General features: G+C 39.9%; 1 protein-coding gene across 1 annotated transcript; it reads right to left on the bottom strand.

Moving 5' to 3' along the window:
• Nucleotides 1-6,552: 6,552 nt before the first annotated feature.
• Nucleotides 6,553-22,349, bottom strand: LOC140322739 (very-long-chain 3-oxoacyl-CoA reductase-like). The gene is made up of 11 exons (XM_072399318.1): nucleotides 22,150-22,349; nucleotides 15,533-15,579; nucleotides 15,379-15,454; nucleotides 14,676-14,786; nucleotides 14,433-14,491; nucleotides 12,243-12,287; nucleotides 12,008-12,042; nucleotides 11,163-11,244; nucleotides 10,630-10,695; nucleotides 8,809-8,958; nucleotides 6,553-8,177 (listed from the first exon to the last, which is right to left on the bottom strand). Exons 1-11 carry the CDS (start codon nucleotides 22,307-22,309, stop codon nucleotides 8,067-8,069), a joined length of 942 nt encoding a protein of 313 aa, XP_072255419.1. The 5' UTR covers nucleotides 22,310-22,349; the 3' UTR covers nucleotides 6,553-8,066.
• Between the last annotated feature and the right edge of the window lie 1,198 nt (nucleotides 22,350-23,547).

Here is a 23,547-nt window from a genome sequence, read left to right as displayed (position 1 = left end):
TGGGTGTCAGTACTCACTTTCATCCACTGGGTGTTAATGCTCACTATTTCCTTAACCCCAGAACAGAAGTAATATACAAAAGTAATTTACAGGTACCAAATACTACAAGAAGTGAAAACCTTCTTAGATATCAGGAAGGGGAGAACTAAAATTTCACATGATGTCCTGTCCTGAGGCCCATAGTCAGTAGCACAAATAGGAAGGGCAGTGGGGCAAATTCTTTACACAGGTGTGTCAACCACAGGACTGCTTCCAAACCTCCATTCTGTTAGTTGAGAGTACTAGGCAGGTTGGCACTTGCATTGTGAGCAGATGACCCTACAGCCCCACACCCAATATATAGGATTACGACCCCTCATTTTTGTGTCCACCCTCCGAGGCAGTGGGATAAGCTAGGAAGTGCAGAAGGGGAGCCTTTACCTTTAGAGTTCAGGCTGTCATTGATCTGCCCCCTGGGAACCTTGGAATACTGCACTTCTTGCTACACATCATCAAAATTCATTTTTCTGTAGCATTGAGACTACCCACTGCTAGAGTATGGGAAGAGGACAACTTACCACCAATATAACCAACTATACCATGGTCCCATGCAACCAAAGATGTCATCATTTAAGAACAACCTTTGTTTGGATATTCATTGGCTATACATGGTGAATATTTTCATGGTGGTCTCCTAAAATGTTAAGAAGGCTTTTTAGTGGCAAAATATAAAAGTGTTTACAAACTACAGTATTCCCAGCTATACAAATTTCAACTGAGTTCAGTGTTGTTAAAATATGATACAATAGGTTATGTACAATTGTAGAACAGTAGTCGAAATAGACTAATCTCACAAATCAAAATGATATTGTCTCTTTGCCCGACGCATTTCACCACTAGGCTTCCTCAGGGGACTAAGAAACTAAGACTGATTACCAAAGTATAAAGAAAAGGTACATATTAACACACTGGTTTTATTATCTTTCTTTCATACAAAAAAATGACTACTGAACTCTTTGTTTGATGTGCAGTTGATTGGACATTGATTGGCTGCACGTGATGATTACTTCCAGGGTGGTCTCCTAAAATGTGCAACTATCCCAAAGTTAACCATGAATTGTAGGTGTGTGCTGCATGTGTTCCTCAGGTGTCCACCAAGCTTTATTCCATGGGTATTAGGTCTGAACTCCCAACCAAAATAGGTATGCTAATTTGGATCTGCCATTACGAGACTGGGCCAGTGATGGAAATTTCTAGCCTAGATGCTTTGGTTCTCTTTTTAGTGCAGACTGAAAAGCAGGCAATGCTAAGATTCAAACTCAGGATCCCCTGTTTACTAGGCTGGTGCGTTAACCAACTAAGCCACACCACCACATGTATGTAGGTAGCCAACATTCTAATCATGTGTGTAAATACCACCAATGTTTGCATACTACACTTAATATTTGCACAGTAACACTACTTTTGTCTTGCCTGTTGAAAGTTAACTCCACCCAAAACTTCAACCTTGGGTGGAAGACAACTCAACCCAAAAAAAAAAATTCAATATATTACAACTCACCTATCCGTAGGTGTGGTGGCTGCACTTTTTATTTTCCAGATTTTTTTTTCCTTCATTTCAGCAACATACTTCCTCTCCAAATGGATGAAAATGATTTACTAGACTCTATCTATGGAGGAGCAGGGTGTTTGATTTGCTCAGTACATGAAGAGCAGAACAGTTTCCATGGATAGGAGGCACAGCAAATACATTAGTAATCTAAAACCTCCTTTTTTAGACTTCAGGTAATCATCTGTTTTGCATTTTTACTCCACTTCCAACTCATTTATATGTTGTCATAACACTCAATGTCTGTCTTTGGGACTTTCTTTGTCCTGCTCCTCTGTGCTGGAGCTCCATTGCCCAAATCTTGAGATGTGCACCCAAACTCTGGGCCTGATATATTAAAGCTTTCCAAGACTGGAGAAGAAGACTATCATAGGAGAATTTGGATGATCTAGCAAACCGGAAAGGGATTTCTTAAAAACTGTTTGCAATTAATTGACAAATGTCTTCAATCCTGGACTAGATCCATTTCAAGTTTTGCTGAATAACACAGGTTCTCCCATGATAGTCTATTCTCTCTCCAGTCTTCAATAAATCAGGCTGTCTATGTCTATAAAGATCCTCAATCCTCAGTGAAAGGAGAAGATAGTTTTTTGAACCATTGTCGTTTTTTTCCAATTGCTTTTCTTCAGATAGAGTCACAATAAATCCAATATTTTACTTTTGTCAGCAGAATGCGGTTGGTGACAGGGTCTTTATAAGGACTGTTAAAAGGTTTTCATCGCTAGGGCTTTATGTATGTTTTTATGTTTGTATATGAATAGCAAACTATGCAGTATTCCCCCACCACCACTGATGTTCAGACAAAATACCATCAAACCACAGCTTCTGTTGTATCCCAAAATGTGAAATCCATAGAGAAGGCATATTATAACATTATCGGTTCATGTCTTGTGCACTTCTTCCACTGCCATCCATGAACACCTTTGTGTTCCACAACACACTCACCAGAACATTTTGACCTCTACTATCTAGGGCAGAGGTAGGCCAACTCCGGCCTTTAAGCTAGATACGGCCTAGCCAGTATTCCAGTCTGGCCTAACGCCTCCTAGTTATTTATTTTTGCATCCAGCCTAATTAAATTGTCCCGCGATATCATTGGGTAACCCCAATTACTATGCCTAAGGAGCAGAAGCAACACTCAGCTACCAGTCTCTGGAAGGTTGACGTTGAGCGTCATGTCTTCAACCCCGAATGGACTGACAAATTATTCTTCGTCCAACATAGATACAAAGCCTTGTGTTTAATGTGCAACGACACCAACAGCACTTTTAAGCGGTCGAATCTCAAGGGGCAATTCAATGCCAAGCAAGCGCACAAGTACAGAGACTACACAGCGGATGAGCGGAAAACTGAGGCTGCTCGCTTGCAGTCAAGGTTAGAAAAAAACCTTTCCTTGGACACCTTGTTTCTTCTGACCTAGTGTGCCTTCTTGACCTCCTGAAATGGCCTAGTAGTCCAAAAAGTTTGCTGTCCCCTGATCTAAGGGGTCAAATAATGCACAGCAATGTCATCCAAAAAACACTCTCTAGGAATCAGTGCCACTTCAAGTACTCCAACCTGCTCTAACATTTCAAAGATAAAATAAGTTACACTTTGGTATGCTCTTGCCCTTCCCAAAAAAAAAACATAAAAATGAAAAAATATATATAAGGACTATAGTATTGATCTATATCTATAACCCCAGAAAGAAGTGTAATTGGTGTATAATCAGGTATTGTTGCATGCATCCAAAGGAAACATCTCCTCATGTAGTTCTCCACAACAAGTTCACCCCTGAAAGCCAGCAGGAAGATCAAGAAGCATCATCAGGGAGCAACAAACCAATTATCATCACCTTACTGAGAGTGCAGGACAATTAACACGCCACCACTTCACATATGCTCATTAAATATTGATGCACTGGAAGGCTATACTGGAACAGATGTGGGTACAAAACGTCATGGAGGAAGGAGGCATGTCTGGAGGGATGCTGCACTAATGTGCTCAGAGGTGGAGAGTATGGGTCTGATTTAATAACGCTTTCGAGGTCTGGAGAAGATAGACTACTATGAAAAAAACATGAATACTTTTCCTAAAAATCGTTTTCTATTAGTTGACAAAAAATTCAATTTTGGACCAGATCCATTCTAGGTTTCATTACTCACTCCTATGATAGTCTATCTTTTCCAGTCTTGGAGAGGTTTGATAATTAAGCCCTATGTGTCCATTGCCACCATTTTAACAATTATGGCAGTGTTCAAACTGCAGTATATTCTGTAAATATTGGCACATGGGAACCTGTCCTGTATAGAGACCAAAAAATCAATACTGTACTGGCCAGAATGGGACAGCTGGAAAGCCTGTTCCTTTGATATCTCCTCCATGTTGATCCAGATGATACCCAACAGCACCCATAAGAAAAGTATCCCACCACTCCCCCAAGACCTAAAATGCCGATATCACTAATTTGTTTACGATATATCCTTTGTGATAATTGTTACAGCTGGCAGAAATAGGAGGTTGGTGAGTTTAGGTATAGTAATAAAGCACTGTGAGTCATATTTGAAATAGTATATTTTATTGAAATCTGGTATCCAGCATATTCTTTAGCTATACGTATTTGTACAGGCTCCTCTCCTTGACTTTCTTAATACTTTTCTTTTACTTAATTTACTTTTCTGAGAGTTTTGCATATTGTACATCAGAAGCTGCAGCAAATCAGACAGAGCCCACCTCATTTCCTGGCAGGAGGATGTCTAGCATCATCTAGCCCCTCCCTTTCGAGCTTGCTGGTCCCAGACTCGCCCACTTTGTTATTTGAATTTTAGCTCTATTAATCATGAATACTTAGCATCTTATGTGGGGTTTACCTGGAGCATACCTTCCAACTTTTGTAGCTGAAACATTGCAGAACAGAAGACATGCCTTGCATGTAGTATACCATGGTGGAAATGGATGTGGCTATATTGCATTAAATATTGGGTGTGCTTTTAACCTCTACAGAGATAATCCCGAGTGTGGCTCGGGGTTATTTTTCAAGTACCAAAAGCGGTAACCCCGAGCCACACTCAGGGTGGAATTGCCAAGGAGTCTAAAAACTTTAACTAGTAAGCAGTGCCCACGGCATCCTCCAGCGATGCCCGGCATCTTCTTCCCCTGGCGATGCCAGACGGACATCTGTGTAACCTGGCGATGCCCGCCTGGGCATCTGCCTCCCTGGCGTGTAAACGCTGGGGACTTGGGGCCAGGGAAAGCAGATGCTGGCTGAACATCTGCGTGCGAGCGTGTGGCTGGGGGGCAAGACCATGTGGCTTGGAGGCGGGACCAGGGGGGGATATTTAAAATACTAAGTATTTTTAAATGTACCGCTTTTACATTTAAAAAAACTTAATATTCATACTGCCAGGGAGGTTAAGAGACATGGTTAAATGATGTCTGTTAGGATTGTACCCACTCCAATATTTGGCAAAAGGGGCCAGGAACAATGGCATCCAGCAAGCAGTGGACGGAGACAAAAGTACCAAGAATGGTGGGGTAGAATGATAGTGACGATTAGGGAGTGCGGTGGTTGGTGGTAACAGACTTGCCCTGCAGGAGGTGGGGTAGCTCAGTACTGCCCAGTGTCGGGTGGGGAAAATATGAGTGTTTAGTGGGGTGTAGTAGGAGAACTGTATCACCCAGTGGTGGGTAGAACGTAACAATATTGCCCAGCAGGAAGAAGGAAGAACACAAATGCTCAGAGAGTGGTGGTGGTGGGAAGGGGGAGGAATTATAGTGTCCTTTAAGGGAAGAGAGAACAATGGTACCAATTGGAGGGTGGGGAGAACAAAGGATGAGTGAGTAGAGGAACAATAATGCCCAACAGGAAGTAAAGTAGACCTTGACATCAGCCAAAAACTCCTACCTTACATTGAAGTCTTTATCCCAACTCTTCCAGTACTTACCAGATTCTGTCGGGCGGGAGATCACTTTCCCTACAGATTCAGCACGGAGCAAAAGCTGAGCAGTAATACCAGTGTTACTTCAGGCTGTGGGACACATGTTGTAAGCCCAGGACAGTCTTGCAGAATCTCAGACTATTGGAGTATGTGCTAGGGCACTTTACATGCAAATGGAGGGGGCTTAAGAATGCCCACTTCTCCCTACAGACATCCATCCATCAAGACATTTTGATACATGGATATCCTCACCCAAGAGCCAACTCATAACTTCCATCAGGACTCCTGAGAGAAGTATCCTCACACCAACTTTGGTCTGCCTGCTTTTTCCTGGAGCACCATGGAGACTCAGTGATGACATCAAAAAAAGAGATGCAATAAAAGCATGTTGGGAGGGAAGAGAGGAACCTGGGAAGGCAAAATTTAATTACATAAACTTCATTATTAAGCCTACAGGTCAATAACAACCTTTTACACAGTGGTTCATTATTGTGGTTAACATTATTTCACATTGGTCACATGGTCATGCCAAATGGACTTCACTAACATGAAAGATGCACTAATAATAATTGTCAAGAAGTTGAGGAAAGAAGAATTCTGCAGTACTATAACCCACGTATTTGTTTCAGTCTTTGTCTCTGCATCATGAGAACAAAAAAAAAACCAAGGGAAACCGGTTTGGGGTACTGCTACATTGATATGTGTAAATGGATGAAAAGTAGTAATGGGTCATCAGATTACAAACCAGCTGCATTGAGCCATAAACAAGTGGCTTTATAGTAGCAGATAATAGATAAGAAATCTAATACTGAGGACCTCATTCACTAAGGTTTGGCCATCAATGCTTCCCGTGAGAAAACAGAATTTCTTGACACCACTCTTTTTTTTGAAGTTCAAAACATAATTCCACATAAAACATAATTCCACATTTTTCTAATTCAGATAAATGAAGCTGGTAATACTACACTGTCATTTACAATGTATGAAGGACTGCTGGATAGATCTAATCCCAATCATTGAAGATCAGGCAGGTTCAATATGACACAATATATTTAACACAATTTTATTGGTTGTTCTTGCTTGGCATTACATAGGCTTCAGAAAGTATTCAGCTCCCTTCAATTTTTTTCAAATTTGATGCAACAAGCTTTGCACACCTGGATTGGGGGATTTTCTGCCTTTCTTCTTTGCAAATCCTCTTAGGTTCAGTCAGGTTAGATGGGGACCTTTGGTGGAAAGCCATTTCCAGGTTTTTCCAGGATAGGGTCAGATGTTGGATAGGGTTCATAGTCAGAGCTCTGGCTGGGCCACTCTAGAACATAAAGCCATCCCCAAATCCACTCATGTGTGCATCTGGTCTTTGTCATGTTGGAAGGTGAACCTTTGGCCCAGTCTAAGGTCTTGAGCACCGTGGAACAGGTTTTCATTGAGGATATCTCTGTACTTTGCTCCATTACTCAACTCTGACGAGTCTGAAAAATACCCTCACAGCAGTATGCTCCAACCACCATGCTTCACTGTTGGGATGGTATTGGGCAGGTGTGGTTTCCTGGTTTCCTCCAGACATAATGTTTAGAACTGAGGCCAAACAGTTCAATCATGGTTTCATCAGACCGGAAAATATTATTCCTCACAGTTTGAGAGTTCTTTGGGTGCATTTTTGCAGGTTTGCAAGTTGCCAGAAGTTGTCAAAATCAGGTGATGGGCCTATTGGGCTCTTTGAAGGATTGACATATCAAAATTGAGTTCAACAGCCCTTTATTAATCTACAAAGAACCAGTAGCACCATCAAACTATTTACCTAACATCTGTAGGTGGTATCTGGTAGCATAATCTTTTGCTTTACATTTTGGCCCACCAATGGTGTCAATTCAAAGTGACCATGCAAATATAGACTTTCTCCAAGTCTGTACTTGCATAGCTGTAATCACACTCCTTGCCCCCCATTGGATAATGGCTGGAAATGATGAAAGGTTACTGGGCGTTGCATTATGGTAAAGGGTAAGGGATGTGGGGCTTGGCTGGTCCTTTACTTTTCTCTAGGTTTTTGAAGAGACCCAGTAGCATCATCTACTGCTAAACTAACATCTGCAAGAGGAAGCTGGTAACCTATTCTGCCATCTTGTGCTTCACATTCTGGACACCAGTGGTGCCTGGTGCCAGTCTTAAATAGCCATGCATATGTGGACTTTCCTAATGTCCATATTTGCAAAGCTGTCAGCCCCCACCTTGGCCTTTAGTACATACACCCTGGATTTTATGATAGGTTGCTTGGGCATTGCATCATTGGACACGGTAGGTGGAGGAACCAGAGAGAAGCTCCAGACAGTGTTGCAGCAGCAAAACCTGACTTGTAGGACAGGGTAAGGCTTGTGCCTGATCTTCATCAGTGGTCGCCAACTGATGGTCTGCGGAACGGTTCACTCTGGCTGGTGGGCCCCCCAGTGGGGTCTATTAGCAGAACATCGTAATTTTAGCAGAACAGCATATAAATTAATCCCCAAAATCATACCGTATGTATACTCTACTTTAATAAATGTGCATTTGAATAAAAGCTGTGATTATTCTGTTTTCTGCATGCTCATGAGAATGCGGAGGGTGTTCCTGGCGATCCAGGCAATGATTCTGGAACTCATAACATACTCTGTGAGAAACAGATCCAACACATAGCTCTGCAAATACAAAGGAGGCATATATCAGCAAAAAGAATAGGAGCACCTGCCACCTCTACTTAGAAGGCTTTTTGTTTTGTTTTTTGCATCTAACATCTGATCGAAGAGCCAAAATGTCACAGCTGACTTAATGAATTGATGAAAAATTTCCCAATGGGTAAAAAAAAAGCCTTCCCCTGGGTGTATCTTAATCCCAAGTGATGGAAAATAGCTGAATCCTGTCTCCCTACTAGACTGAGCTTGTGCTGCTTCCTGCATCCACTAGATGGTGTTGTGTATAAATGGTGCATGTCATGCTAAACCAATAGGATTATCCTTGTGCTAGAGATGCTGGGGATGCTGGAATTTATGTAACAAAAAGAGGAGCTATGACTATAATGCAAACAGCAAACTATTAAAACAGGAGTTCCACATTGATAAACATAATTTATTATTTTTTGTTTAATTACCTAAAATATTCCTATCGAATCACAAGAAATATGGTTATTCATTCAACTATCAAATATCTGAGCTCTGGGGTCTTTTTTTGGCTTCGGCCAACTGACTTTCTATCAGTGGATGTGTTAGGAAACAAAATAAAGTTTTAATTTGGACATTCCTTATAAATATGGAGGAAGATAAAGGTTTGTACCTGGATGGAGTGGGATAAGCAGCCGCTGGTACGATTGGTCAATCCCACGGTGTTCAGAGCTTCCCAAGCAAAGTCATCTGGTGACTTTACAAGCAGATTTGTTTTCACATTAAAAGTCATGTTGGTGGAGACCATAAGGGGCATCACACTCTGTAGGGAGAGATTCCAATGAGAAATGAATCCTACTTACAGAATTGGTGAACTTGTAGTCATTGGGGCCTAATGGTAGTGTTGGTTGAATAGCTCAGTGTTCGATTTGGCAGCTATTCGATTGAATAGCCCGATATTTTTAGGGTGATTGAATGCCAAATTCTAACATCAATCATTAAAGTCTATGGAGGGGGGGTTCAGGACTGTAATGAACTGCTGCCTAGCGTAACTGTAGTATGTGTTCTTGGATAGAGATTCTAATCTAAGAACACAGTGATATTGGATAGAGAATCTCCATCCAGTAACATATACTGAACAGCAGTTCATCTGCAGTCATAGCTAATTGGAAGCACTTGCGTGCCTCCTCCAATCAATTGTGACCGCAAAGTTTACACGATCACCAGGCTGTACTTATTAGCCTGGTGACCGTGGGAACTGAACTGAGAAACTCCATTGAGAGTTCATCTGCAGTTCCACTGTGATCCCGGGGCACTAGAGGGTAATAATCTCTAGTGCCCGGGGATCACAGTGGATTCTAAGGGCAATCATTCTTGCATTCCTGTGAATCCTCCTGTCAAGCCCTCATTCTGACCTGTACTGCCCGGGGATCTCTCACTGAGAGGAGGATTATCACTGTTCCATTCATAAATGCAGCCGCGGTAATCCTCCTCTTAAAGTGAGTCATGTGGCTCAGTAGATTTTTCCCACGGCTGCATTCATTCATGAGCAGCCAATGAGACTCACACTGTGTTCGTGGATAGAGAAACTCTATCCAGGAACACATAGTACAGGGCTGCAACAGCAATCAGAGGAGCAGAGCTATCACCTCCGCTCCCCTGATTGCTGTTGACGCCCTGTACTAGCTGTGTGTGTTCTTGGATAGAGTTTCTCTATCCAGGAACACAGGAGTACTGTGTTACTGGATAGAGATACTCTATCCAGGAACACATACTACAGGGCTGCAAGAGCAATCACAGCTGAATGAAAGCACTCCTGTGCCTCCTTTCAGCTGTGACCGCAAGTTCCCACACTCCCTGGGCTGTACTTATCAATGAATATATATATAGAATATATACAGAATACATACCTCCCTACATTTAGAAGAGGGACACTTTTTAGCTCACAGTGTGTCAGCAAATGACTGACCACACTTGCTAAAGTAAATAATGCACCCTGGCCATACCCCCCCAACCACACTTACCAAGGCAAATGACGCACCTTGGCCATACCCCCTAACCACACTTACCAGGTAAGCAAATGACACACATACATAGGACACACATAATTAAGTATGTTTTTTTGTGATGTGAGAGGAAACCAGAGTGCCCAGGGGAAACCTACTTAAAAACAGGAAGAACATACAAGCTCCAAAGAAGTAGTGTCCTAATGGAAATTCATATCTAGGACCTTAGAGCTATGCAGCCAGTGTTCTAGCCACCATGCCACCCATTAAAGGTATTTTTTTAGACTTTCTTTGGAGAACCTGGTTTTGGTGGAGAATCCGCCGGATCGGTGTGTTTTCAATGGTAGTGGTTGACTCTCCACCAGTGAATGTTTGGTGGATGAAAGATTTGCTGCTTCATCTATAAACCCCATACTGCACCATGATTAAAATGACAGCCAACCTCCCAATAGGTTACAACTCTGTAAAGAAGTACTCCACCCATTTACCTGCACAGTAACACCTTTGGATTTGTAGTCAATGTTGAGGCTGCGGGAGAAGTAATCCATAAAGACCTGGTAAAAGATGGAATACATTTCTTCATAAAGCCCAGTTAAATTCTTGGTTTTATTCAGCTAAGTACATTCCAGGTTCATCACAGCAGAAGGTGGTCAAAGTGGTTATACTTTGTTACTGGGACCTGATTTCATCTGAATCCAAATCTAAGCTCAATCAGCACCTGTTCCACTATCCAGTAACTGAGGAAAACAGGTGAGTCAGGGTGAACGCCTTTGACCAGGGATGGGAGCTGGTGGAGCTTAGTCAGGAAGTCTGAGTAACAAAGTATGCTAAGAGGAAGCTTTTCCAAAGAGGTTGCTAGAGGATATCCTTGGAGGTATCTTGTGGTGTCTGCTATTGGGCAGGACATTTCTAATTTCCGTAAAATTGACCTAAAATTGTTTATTGCCCCCTTTATTACAAATATATATTCATCAGTTGTTTTACATTAGGACATGTCTCTACATAAAAGTAATGTTCATACCTTTGTGGCACAGTAAAGGGTAACCCTTGGATATGGACGGGTGCCCGCCTCAGAGGCTATGTTTATTATAAGACCTTTCTTCCTGAGAAAAGAAAAAAGGCATATAGAAAGTGTATAAAAGAGAAAGAAAGAAAGAAAGAGGGAAGAGAGGAAAGAGACAGAGAGCAGCATGTAAAAGAGAGAAAAAAAAAAATATAAAAATAAAGAGATGATGGAGAGAAGAGCACAGAGAAGTAAAGAGGATAATGGAGAGAAATGAAAAGCAGAGAGTATGCAAGGGGTGAAGAGTGAGTTTGAGAGAGTGAGAGGAGAGAAGAAAAGAAGCAGCAAAGAGGGAAGAGATTAAAAAGATTAAATAATAAAAAGATGGAAGATAAGGAAAGGAGTTAAGAAATAGAGAATAAGGAATAGGAAACAGAGAGGGAGAAATGAGAAGAAAGAGAAAGTGGAGGAAAACAAAGGGAAAAAGGAAAGAAAAAAATAAAAAGTAAAAATTGTAAATATTTTAGAAAGGTTAGTACATTCTAAATCAGTTTTGCAATGGGTGTATACGTAGCTGGATTACCCACTGGCCGATACACTAAATCTTACAATCTAAGAGATCTTTGTGTTGCAGGTTCTGAAGATTTAAAAGACTAAAAGTGACTGGGCCCTGCGGTGTCTATCTAGGATCGTAATTAGATGTATGTATATTGGAAACACCAAAAAAAGAGGAATTCTGGCACTAAAGCTTTGGCATTGCAATCTCCAAGAGCTGAGTAAAGGATTATTGCTGGCTATTTACTAGTCGATGGGAGCATATATGCTGATTATTAACATAAGTATTGAACATATACAATTTTTACCTTTCCACCATTTTTGGAAGTACAATTCGAGTCATCTAGAAATGTAAAACAAAGAAAACTACGAATGTAATGAATATTATATTTGAAAACATGAGAGTTGGGCACACTGAAGATAAAAGAATCATAGCCCCTTCTATCTGTGACATTATTTCAGTCACTAATTCAAGTCAACCTACTGTATAAAACACACTACATAATTCTATAAATGACATAGAAATAAATATATTAGACTTACATGTAGCATCGACATAACGTTACAGTTCATCATGTTTGTAATCTCCTGTAATTGAAAAACACATAATAATTATATTCAAACTCATAGGAACTGCAAAACTTCAAAAAAAGCAAAAACAAAAATAAAATAAAAAAACATTTAAGGGCTACCTTTGTCATAATTTCCTGCTTCCTTGGAGTAAGATCAGCCATCATTTGCTGTAAAACCCAAAGTGCTTGATTGTTTCACTTTATTCAGAGCACAGAAAGTCCTTGGATCAGCACCATATATATTTCTGTTGGGTAGTAAGGTCACTCAGATGATTACTGGCCAGAATAGAAGGATGTAAAAGCACAAGGGATGCACCATGGTGTGATCATCTGAGCGCTGCTTGGATTTGCATACTAGATGACTTAGTTTTGGATTTCTTAAGGTGCTCTGAAAATAAACCGGAACGTGGATACATGAAGCCCACCTCTTGGCTATATATTTTATAATGCTCCTGGCTCCAAGGCATGTGCATTAATTCTGATCCCTGCACACTACGCTATGATGTATTTATTATTAATTACAGTATTTATATAGCGCCATCATATTACGCATAGTTGTGTCACTAACTGTCCCTCAAAGGAGCTCACAATCTAATGTCCCTACCATAGTCATATGTGATTAATTTAGTCTAAGGTCAATTGTTAGGGAGAAGCCAATTAACCTAACTGCATATTTTTGGGATGTGGGAGGAAACCGGAGTACCTGGAGAAAACCCACACAGACACGGGGAGAACCTGCAAACTCCATGCAGATAATGTCCTGGCTGGGGAATTGAACCTGGGCCCTAGCGCTCCAAAGGCTGGAGTGCTAACCCCTGAGCCACCATGCTGCCCCTACTACATGTATGTATGTAACATAATCCTGACCCCTGCACTCCATAATGTATGCTACCTAATTCTGACCTCTGCACTCTGCACTCTGACCTCTGATACAATATATGCTACAATATATGCTATGTATTCCTGACCCCTGTACTCTATAGATAATATAATATATGCTACTGCTAGTCCTGCATACCATACACCATAATGTATGTTACATAATCCTGACTCCTGCATTCCATACACTACAATGTATATTACATAAACCTGACTCCTGCATTCTATACACTATAATGTATGTTACACAATCCTAACTCCTGCATTCCATACACCATAAGGTATGTTACATAATCTGGACTCCTGCATTGCAAACAATACACTACAATGTATGGTACATTATCATGACCCCTGCACTCTATATACTAGAATGCATTTTAACTAATCCTGACCCCTGTACTCTATAAGTCACAATGTAAGTTACATACTCCTGACCCCTGCACCCTATATGCTATAATTTACATATTCTAAACCAATTTATAGTATATTTCTAGCTTGTATATTTCATGCTTCTATCCAGTTATCAGTCAAATGTAGTCAAGCCTACTTTTCAAGACAAAATATATAATAATGAGCCACCTTCTGAAGTTTAGAGGTATGGTTAGATTTCCCATCACTTTCCGAAGCGGAAATAATGGTCACCAAGACAAGTAGAGAACATGAGTTTCCCAATAAAAAATGTAAAGGGGGTTCTAAACCTTTATCTCTTTATCTAAAACTAAAAAAACAGTATTAGTAACGCCTTGTGAATGAAGGTCATGGGCATGACTGGGATAGGAAGTGTATGGGGAGCGGAGGGTAAGTAAGTTCCAGTGTTATTTTCTTAACTGAAAGGGATAGACTTTTTATAAAGGCGGATAGGGGTGGTGGGGTGACCTTTTGGAGATAAATAAAAGTGTCCTCCACCACGATCATCACCTCCTTTTATATGGGTCTGTCACAGCTTTATTGGTGGTTTTAAATATCTTGTCAGCTTGGGTTTGTTTAAACTGAAGTGTTTTGACACACAGTATTGCTGTGACTGGCATAGAATTCAGGTCTACTTAGTTTAACAAAAATGTTGTTTATTTAATACACTGGAAATCAATAAAGATGTAACCTTGATGTCTCCATTTGACTGGTGTGGGGGAAGGGATAGAAAAGTTTTTTTTTTACCTACCTGTTAGTATTGACCTATAATTATTCTAGTCAACAGTGTGTGCCAATTACTTTTTTTTGTCATTACCAACATGTAATTGTGAAACCTTTATAAAGACTAGCATGTCAAAATATAAACCCTTACCTTGTCATTAGAAGCATGAAATACTGTTGGACCTTGATGGGCCATACCAACATTATTTACTGCAAAAGAAAATCATCCAATCACTCTCTGCATTGTAGATCCTAGTGCTGTCTGATTCTGTCCTAATAATAGTCAAGCACAGCCATCCACATTATCAATTCCAGGTTCTTCTGGTTCTGTTCTGATAATATCTCAGCCCTGTCTGATCCCATAATATGCAATGAATTTATAGAATGATATTACCCAGGATTCCAATGTCCAGGTTCTTCAGGCCCTCCTCAATCTTGGGGTAAATTTCAGACCCTTTCGTAAAATCAGCCTGGATAATCTTGACTTTGTGTCCACTTTGTTTCTCTGTGGAAGTAGATTACTTTAAATGAACATAGAACAGATCTGAGCTGTTGAAACTTAAAATATGTAGTAAAAATCCTTATCCTAGATTGCGAATGTTATTGAACAAAGACACTCTTTGTACTCAAAATTTAACTGTCAAAGAGGTACATATATAACATATATCGAGCAAGAACTTGTTTTGAGTAAAATGAAAAAGGGGCAAAACCTTGATCTGTGTTTTTAATCTTTATGTCCATTGAGGAGATCTTCCCTTGTCCCAGTTATGGTGGCGACCATCGTCAGGCAGTAGATGAACAAAAAGACACCCAAATTCCAAAAGACATTCTAATTTTTTTTTTTTGTAGTCAGTAGATATCTTCAGTGGGGTGAACAGTGAGCTTTCTGGGCTTCTGTTGCTACCTGTGTAATCATTGAGATTTCCACTAATTTTGTGTCACCATGATAGTATGTTGATAATAAATCTCTAAACAGGACAAAGAAAATGATAAAAAAATGGATCAGAGGTTCTAACCCTTCCCCATGCTAAGACTACAAAAACGCCCAAGAAGAGAAGGAAACATTGCTTTAAACCATGGAGTCATATGGCTCTTACCAATCTCTGCTGCAACTTTTTTAAGTTTTTCCAGGGTCCGACTGATAAGGACAACATTGAATCCCAACTTGGCTAACTGTTGATAAAAAATAATGTGTGAGAGGGATGACATAGGAGAGCAGATGTATAGGCTATGCCAACAATTTTCCCTTACCTCCTTAGCGTAGGACTTCCCGATTCCATCCGTTGCTCCCGTTATCACTAGGGAACAAAAGCGAAAGGTTTATGGTTACGTTTCTACAAACTTAATGATCCTGTAGAGGTAAATAAAGAGTCGTAATAGGAGGGCTGAAGAACCATACCTGTTCCTAGGTAAATGTTGACCCATTCTCTGTTTAGTATAAGTCATGCCACTTCTAAACTCTAAATTAGTCTTTCTCAACCTTTTGGGCATGGGGAAACCTTCAAAATAGCTTCCAGTTCCTCAGTGAACTCAAGACAAAAATAACAATATTCACAGCACACAGTACATTGGTGTAAAACAGTGGGCTAGATCCTCGGTGAGTGGCAGAATCAGCCTGTTCAAGCATCCAATTCAACAGTAATCCAGTGACCAAATAACTAGACTTTTGACCACAAATGATTGATGATACAACATAAAATATTCATGCACCCAAAACTTTCCTAGTAACTAACAAAAATGATGAGGAACGATAATGATGAGGAACTGTGCAATGCTCAGAATGATCTACCCTGACGGATTCATTTGCACTTCTTTCGTTCATATTCCAGCATGTATTCAAATTGATTTGTTTCTCAAAGAGGGTTCCATGGAACTCTAGGGTTCCTTCAGAGGTTTCTTGGGGTTCATTGAGAAATTTGTGTCACTGAGGTCAATTTAAGAGACATCAATGATCTTTTTGGCTATCTATAAGGATGCCATTCATTCCATCGACTAGCAATGTGAATATGGTTATTTGCATGGGTTTTCCAAGACCTGAAAGTTTTTTCAAGGGCTCCTTTATGTTTAAAAGCCAATTTTCTTGTTTTAGATAAGAATTTACCATTTATTTATGATAGGGGAGATTCCCTTTGCTTTCTGTCCTGGGGATGCAAGAGGACTTCTACTCAAAGTGAGGGCAGTTTCTCTAATTCCTTTCATTCTCATTCTCCATTTCAGGACATTTCTCTTTGTACAGCAATGGTAAAAGCTTGGATTTCCCATCACTTTCTGTTCTTGGTTAAATAGAGAGGGCAAATCCCTGACAAGCAGCAATAAAAACTTGGCAAATCTCCTTCTAAAACCTATACCTACATACATGGCAAAGTAGACCCACATTCATCTAGTTCAGCCTCGTTAATAATGGCAGTATTTTGAAAATAAAAATGTAAATGTGTTAATTTGTTTGATTTATTAGCTTGTTATATGATAATCACAATACCTTATACTAGGGTGACTATGGTGGCTTCAGGTACATTCTGTAGTTAATTATTCATGAGTAATTCTAAACTAACTGGACTTTAATCCATCAAAATCTCCTAAACTCCTCTGGGTAAAATGTCATTCTGGCTATGTTTCAGGTTTTAGCATTTTTCTCAGGAGTAGAGATGTCTCTCCTGGGTAAATAAAGTTCACAGTCAAATCATTGTGCTGAGTTATGAGAAATAAGGAACCATTCCGGATTTTGGTCTTACCAAGCCTTGTCCTTGCCGTAGTTTTAGTATTTATCAAACAGATCTATCAAAATAATTCCAATAGTATATTTAAGAGATTAAAAGATAATAAGGAAAAGTATACTGTTAGGTTTTACACATATTTTGAGTCCAACATCTTCCTTTTTGTTATAAACACCTAGTAATCCTCGTAGTTTGAAAACCACTGAAGTCCATGTGATGCTGCAAAAACAGAGAAGAGGATTTCTTCTCTGCTGGGACAAACCAACATGAAGTGGAATATGTAGGGAAGGTATTACACAAGAAACAATGTCTGAGCGTAGGAGGACTTTAAGGTCATTATCAATGGGGAACTCTTTACCCCTGGAGGAAATGATGTTTAACTACCCCATTCACAAAGGCTAACTCACAGTAGGAGCTGTGAAAATGCAACCTAGACAAGCTAAAGACAACTTGGAATATAATGCCTATTAATATTTATCAGAAATCACACCATAACTTGTTGATCCAGGGAGTATCAGGCTGCCATTGTGGATCATGAATAAAAATTGGAGCTGATTGGGCCATGATTTATCAGGGTTTTTTGCTTCCTTCTGGATCAGCTATGGGTTTTGGGTTCCAGGGATGCAGATTTTAAGTTGTCTTCATCTCTTTTTGGACTTTGATACTTTTGGTGGAGTTGATGGACCTTTCCCTCTTCAATCTAACTATCTAGAAGACACCAAAGTCCAAGGATAAGAATGGCTGCAAGATAATGGTTTGTTTAGGTGGTCAGCCCTGGCGTGTGAAAGGTTACAATGAACTCAAAATTTTGAATATATATAAACTGTGATTTTGTGATGTACCATGCTGATTAAGACACTTGTTGGAAATAATGAACATTAACTAAAACTATTTTGTTCAGATCCTTGTTTAAAAATATTATGTGCCATTTCATTTTATATATGGCAGATATACTATGTGTTGGCTTCTGGTGCTAGTACACCTAGGCCATGCTTTATGTGTGTCCAGTTTTAAACCTTGCCTGAACCAACAGATTTATATATGCTCCACATTTGGTGGTAATTTGATTTTGATTCGGTTAAGACATGGTGCATTGAAGACCTAACACTCCCAGATATATAATCATTGGGTTAGGATGTGTTGGAGCCCCAACACTTCTAGGGAGGTAGGCATTGGGTTAGGACATGTTAGAGCTCCAATACTTCCAGGTTAATAATTTATGGGTCAGGACATGGTGGCGCTCCAACATTTCCAAGAAGATAATCTATGTGTCGCCACGGATAAAGGGGAGGAGAGGAAAACAGAAAGATAAATACTAGGGACTAGGCCTTTAATGGCTAGGGAAAAGGAAACGGTCACCCCCTACAGACACCCTAACCTAGCCCTGACTCCTGACAGTATGAATATCCCCTGAAGGTGGGAATACTCATACACTGGATCCTAGGCCCTAGTTGCCCTGAATAGCCCTAGGAGTAGTGACTGGGCTTGAGACTACTGGTTCCTTCCCTGATGAAAGAACCACTGTCTCCCTGAGGCCTAGTAACAACAAAAGAACAACAAAACACCAAAAGTAGTTCAACTTATCCTAATTAGCAAATGGAGGAGCATGAACCCTGAAGAGGACAACACACCAGCTCTTCACATCCCAGAAGTGAATATCAAGCGCATAGCATGAAGTGTGAGGCCAGACTAAATGGAGGAGCAGTAATGACCATCAGCTGCAGCTGATACAACAACACAGAAACAAGTAAAACCAAAGAGGCTGTCAGATAACCTCACGTGCAGCTTGTCTCACAGATCCTCTAACCTCAGTCACGGAAGGGACCGTGACAGCAGGACATTATTTCAGTAAAGGGACAGGCAATGTCCTTTTCACAATAAGCATTGTTACCTGCTCAGTCGCTCCATGATACTGTCAAAAACACAGAGCTGCACATACCCAGCTCAGCGTTGGTTGCCAGGATACCCAGCAATCCTGGCTTCGCCTGCACTTGCTGGGAGTGAAAGAAGTCCTGCATTGGTGTTTTGTCATCATGGACTGGCCAATCAAGATAACTAAAGATGGATTTAGGAAAACAAGAAGGAGGATGATGGTGGCGCACTGCAACAGAATAGAGGAGGGGTTAGTTCTGTTTTAAGGACCCCCAACACTTCCAGGTGGATAATCTATGGATCAAGACATGGTGGAACCCCAAGCTAACAAATATATAATCATTGGATTAGGATGTGGTGGAGGCCCCAACATTTCTAGGGGAATTAGCATTGGGTTAGGACATGGTGGAGCTCTAATACTTCAGGGTAGATTATCTATGGGTCAGGACATGGTGGAACTCCAACACTTTCAAGTAGATAATCTCTAGGTCACTTAAGGATGGGGTGGAGTTCCAGCACTGCGCAGTAAATAATCTATGGCTCAGGACATGACGGAGCTCCAACACCTGCAGAAGGATAATCTCTAGGTCACTTAGGGATGGGGTCAAGTTCGAGGACTTCCCAGGAAATAATCCATGGCTCAGGACATGATGGAGCTACAACACTTGCAGTAATATTCTATGGGTCATTTAAGAACATAGTAAAGCTCCAGCACTTTCAAGTAGATAGTCTATGGGTCAGGATATGGCGGAGCTTCAAGATTTCCAGGAAGACAATCTATGAGTCATTTAAGACTTGGGAGCTTTATCAACACTTCCCAGAAATTAATCTTTGGTTTGGGACATGGTGGGGCCCCAACATTTCCACTGACATAACCTTTGGGTCATTTAGGAATATGGTAAATTATAATATAATCTAATTTTTAATTTCAATCTAAACTATACCAAAAACAAAACAAAATGAACATTTCATAAGCTAATTCAACAATAGCAGAATGTTCTCTATGACTTTCTCTGAGGTCAAATCTAGATTAGATGGATTTATGATTAATTAGAAATGGACTATAATCCACTATCATTGCAAAATTTGTTCATCCTTGGCGGTTAGTTATTTACACCCACTCATGAACTGTTGCCAAATTCCTAAAAGAAAACGGGCCTTAAACGAAATATTAACAATTATTATTGCACTCATGTAAAATTCCTCCATGCTTGACTTCTCTGGATCAATTACCCCCGCTTATGTATGAACTACTGTGACCTCTCTGATATTACAGGACCTGGATGACCCTTTCTGAACAGAGGAGCTAGTTCCTTCCTTACTTACTACAGCTGACAAGGTTTCTACCCAAGGAACGAAAAATCTACCTTCTCTTTGCAAACTACTCCACGTGTCAGTAAACAAGCACAAAGATATAATTACCTCTAAGGGTTGTGCAAATTAAATATTAAGTTAAGAGTCCCAACATTAATGTCCATGCCATTTTTTGTGTTAATAATTGAAATATTCTGTGAAAGCAAAACTCTAAAACAAAGTTTAATTTTTGGGGCCTATGGAATAAGCAGTATGTTCACCAATGACTTTAGTCAGTTTCAAGTTATTTCAGAAGCTATTGCAGGTTCTTCTTTTGTGGAGGTATCAAAATATTTGTTGTTGCTTTAAGTTGGAAAATGATAGGCTAGTCAGAGACTATAGGCATTCTACAGGAGATGGTCAGAGGCCATGGGCTTTCTACGGGAGATGGTCGGAGACTATGGGCATTCTACAGGAGAGAATGGGAATTGATGAGATGATCGGAGACTAAAGGCATTTTTACAGAGATTAACCAAGACTATGGGCATTCTTCAGGAGACCGTCAGAGACTATGGGTGTCCTACAGGAGATCGTTAGAGACTATGGGTGTTCTACAGAAGAGAGTCAAAAACTATGGGAATTCTAGATGTGATGGTCAAAGACAATGGGCTTTCCACAGGAGTTCGTATGGGACTATAGGCATTCTATAGGAGATGACCTGAGACTTTTACCATTCCACAGAGATGGTCGGTGACTGAAGACATACACAAAGGAAATGGTAGGAGAGGCTGCAGACATGATGTAGGAGTTGTCGGAAACTCGAGACAGTCAAAGACTTGTTACATGTGACTACTAGAGATCACTGCTATTACAGCCCATGTAATAGATGTAATTGCTTCCACATATGTGCTCCTTACAGCCCCCTTGATAATGGATTTAATTACAGTTGATATCTCAGCAAAATCCATTATAAAAGATGAAAAAAAAAAATAATAAAAGCAAATTAACAGCCAATAAGCCAATCTAAAGAATAATTTTCTCTCACTGAGTAACAATACACAGAGTGCATTATGCAGGGTCATGCAGTGAACTTTGTTATTGTGTTTGAACTGGGCTGAACTCTGTTTGGTTAGTGCTCAGATTAGCATAATGCATTTTTCTCCCCAAGCTATGAGCCTGAGGACCTTGTCATATTGATCTGCAAACATGTGACATTAAACTCCAGGGACCATGCTTGATTTTCCTATGTATTCAGCAACATATCCATGGACCAGACTAAGAACTGATGCTTTTCATTCTATACCAATATCTCACAGATTGTCACATTGTGGGTACTGTGTGTATACAGCTCATAACTTTGTCATATATAGAGTCTATGCTGTGTGTATACAGGTCACATATTGAGTCTATGTTGTCTGTGTACAGGTCACATAAAGAGTCTATGCTGCGTGTATACAGGCCATATATTGAGTCCATACTGTGTGTATACAGGTCATTTATTGAGTACATACTGTGTGTATACAGGTCATATATAGAGTCTATGTTGTCTGTGTACAGGTCACATATAGAGTCTATGCTGTGTGTATACAGGTCATATATAGAGTTCATACTGTCTGTATACAGGTCATATATAAAGTCAATACTGTCCGTATACAGGTCATATATAGAGTCCAAACTGTGTGTATACAGGTCATATATAGCATCAATACTGTCTGGATACAGGACATATATAGAGTCCATACTGCATGTAAACAGGTGATATATAGAATCTATACTGTGTGTTTACAGGTCACATAGAAACTCCATACTGTCTGTATATAGGTCATAGCATAGCATAGTCTAGGCATGAAGATTATGGTCCAAATGGCTATTCAAGGAGACCACAATGTAGCAGTCTTTATATAAAGGTTTAACCATATTTATGCATGGAAAACACAACATAGCAGAGTCTGCAAATTAAAAACAGTTATCCTATAAAAGGACACTTACCTGCCCATCCGCCATACTTCCCAAGGTCTTCCTTCCACCATCGGGACAGAATGTGGACTCGGAACCCTTTCAGCAGCTTAAAGGTATGTTTCAGAACCAGATAGCCCAGGGCTAGAAAGCCCAGAAAGGTCAGTCCCTGGTATAGAGTTGAGTCCGACATCTCAGCTGTTCTGTTTTCACACTTGGTGGCACGCCAGGTAAATGTGACTGTCTCCTCCTCCAAAGAATAAAGTTTTATCTGAGTCTACACCCCTCTGGTTTAATGTGCACACACACTATAATACAGTTATGAGTCACTGATGTATCAATATCTATGCATTTGTTGTAGCATTGGTGCACATAAAGGAGCACAAAAATACAGTTTGTAATATACAAATATACAGAAATATTTGAAAAAATAGTATACAAGAGCTTACAATCTAAAGGACAATTGATAGCAACAAGTGTTATAAGGATGACACTGCAGCAACGATAAAAATGTTCTGCGTAGATAATCTGTAATGAAATCTGTGCACAAAGGCAACCATACAGTTGTTTGAACAAGTACACTCTATTGAATATGTTTATTATTTTCAACACATTTGAAAAAGCAAACATTTCATCTTTAGTAAAACACTGTCTAAAGGTAAAGGAGATATATTTGAAAGAAAATGGACAAGATTGCCCTGATTTATCAAGCGAATGCGCAGAAGCTCGCCAGGCGCATATACGATTCACGGGGCACGATGTAAATCCTGAGATTCAATGGCGAGGGCCCTCAGGATTAGAGCATTGATAAATGAGCAGTGGTCAAGCAATTGTTAATTAAGGTGATTAATTTTCAGCTGTGCCATTGAGGTGAGTCTGTTAAGCTCTGTCAATGGTGATGTCATAGCAATCAATTAGGGCACACCTGGTCCCTGTTCTGTGCGCACCTACAGTCTATTATAGGTCAATTTGAATCTTTAGTGCTTGATCTTTTTTTTGGTAAGGGCTAAACTTTTATGTTACATTTATACTAATTTAGAAAATTTGTTCATTTATAGTTAGATTGGCTGCAATTGTTGTTTTTATAAATTTTTTGGACTGGTTGCAACACTGCAAACTAATTTGTATCAAGCTGTATATATACTAATTAGCACTTTATAATATATCATTTTATCACACAATATTATGAATGTTCAAAAAAAATAGTTCCAAAGCATTTTGGATCTAATTCAAATTTCAATATAGTTTGGCTTTAAAGAAACCAAATATTCAAACAAATTATTGTTGCCAAAGATATTATAATACATGTATCAAGAAAAATTAGGTGATTTCACTTGTGTGTGTATGTCAAAACAGATTTTAAAAGGTATGTAACTACATAGGTATTTTTATTTTTACTATGTTATCTTGACTGATTGGGGGGGGGTTAAT

Source organism: Pyxicephalus adspersus, chromosome 2 (assembly GCF_032062135.1).
Source record: "Pyxicephalus adspersus chromosome 2, UCB_Pads_2.0, whole genome shotgun sequence".
In the NCBI taxonomy this organism is placed as follows: domain Eukaryota; kingdom Metazoa; phylum Chordata; class Amphibia; order Anura; family Pyxicephalidae; genus Pyxicephalus; species Pyxicephalus adspersus.
Note: the sequence above shows the minus strand (reverse complement) of the source record. Positions and strands in the feature narration are given on the sequence as shown.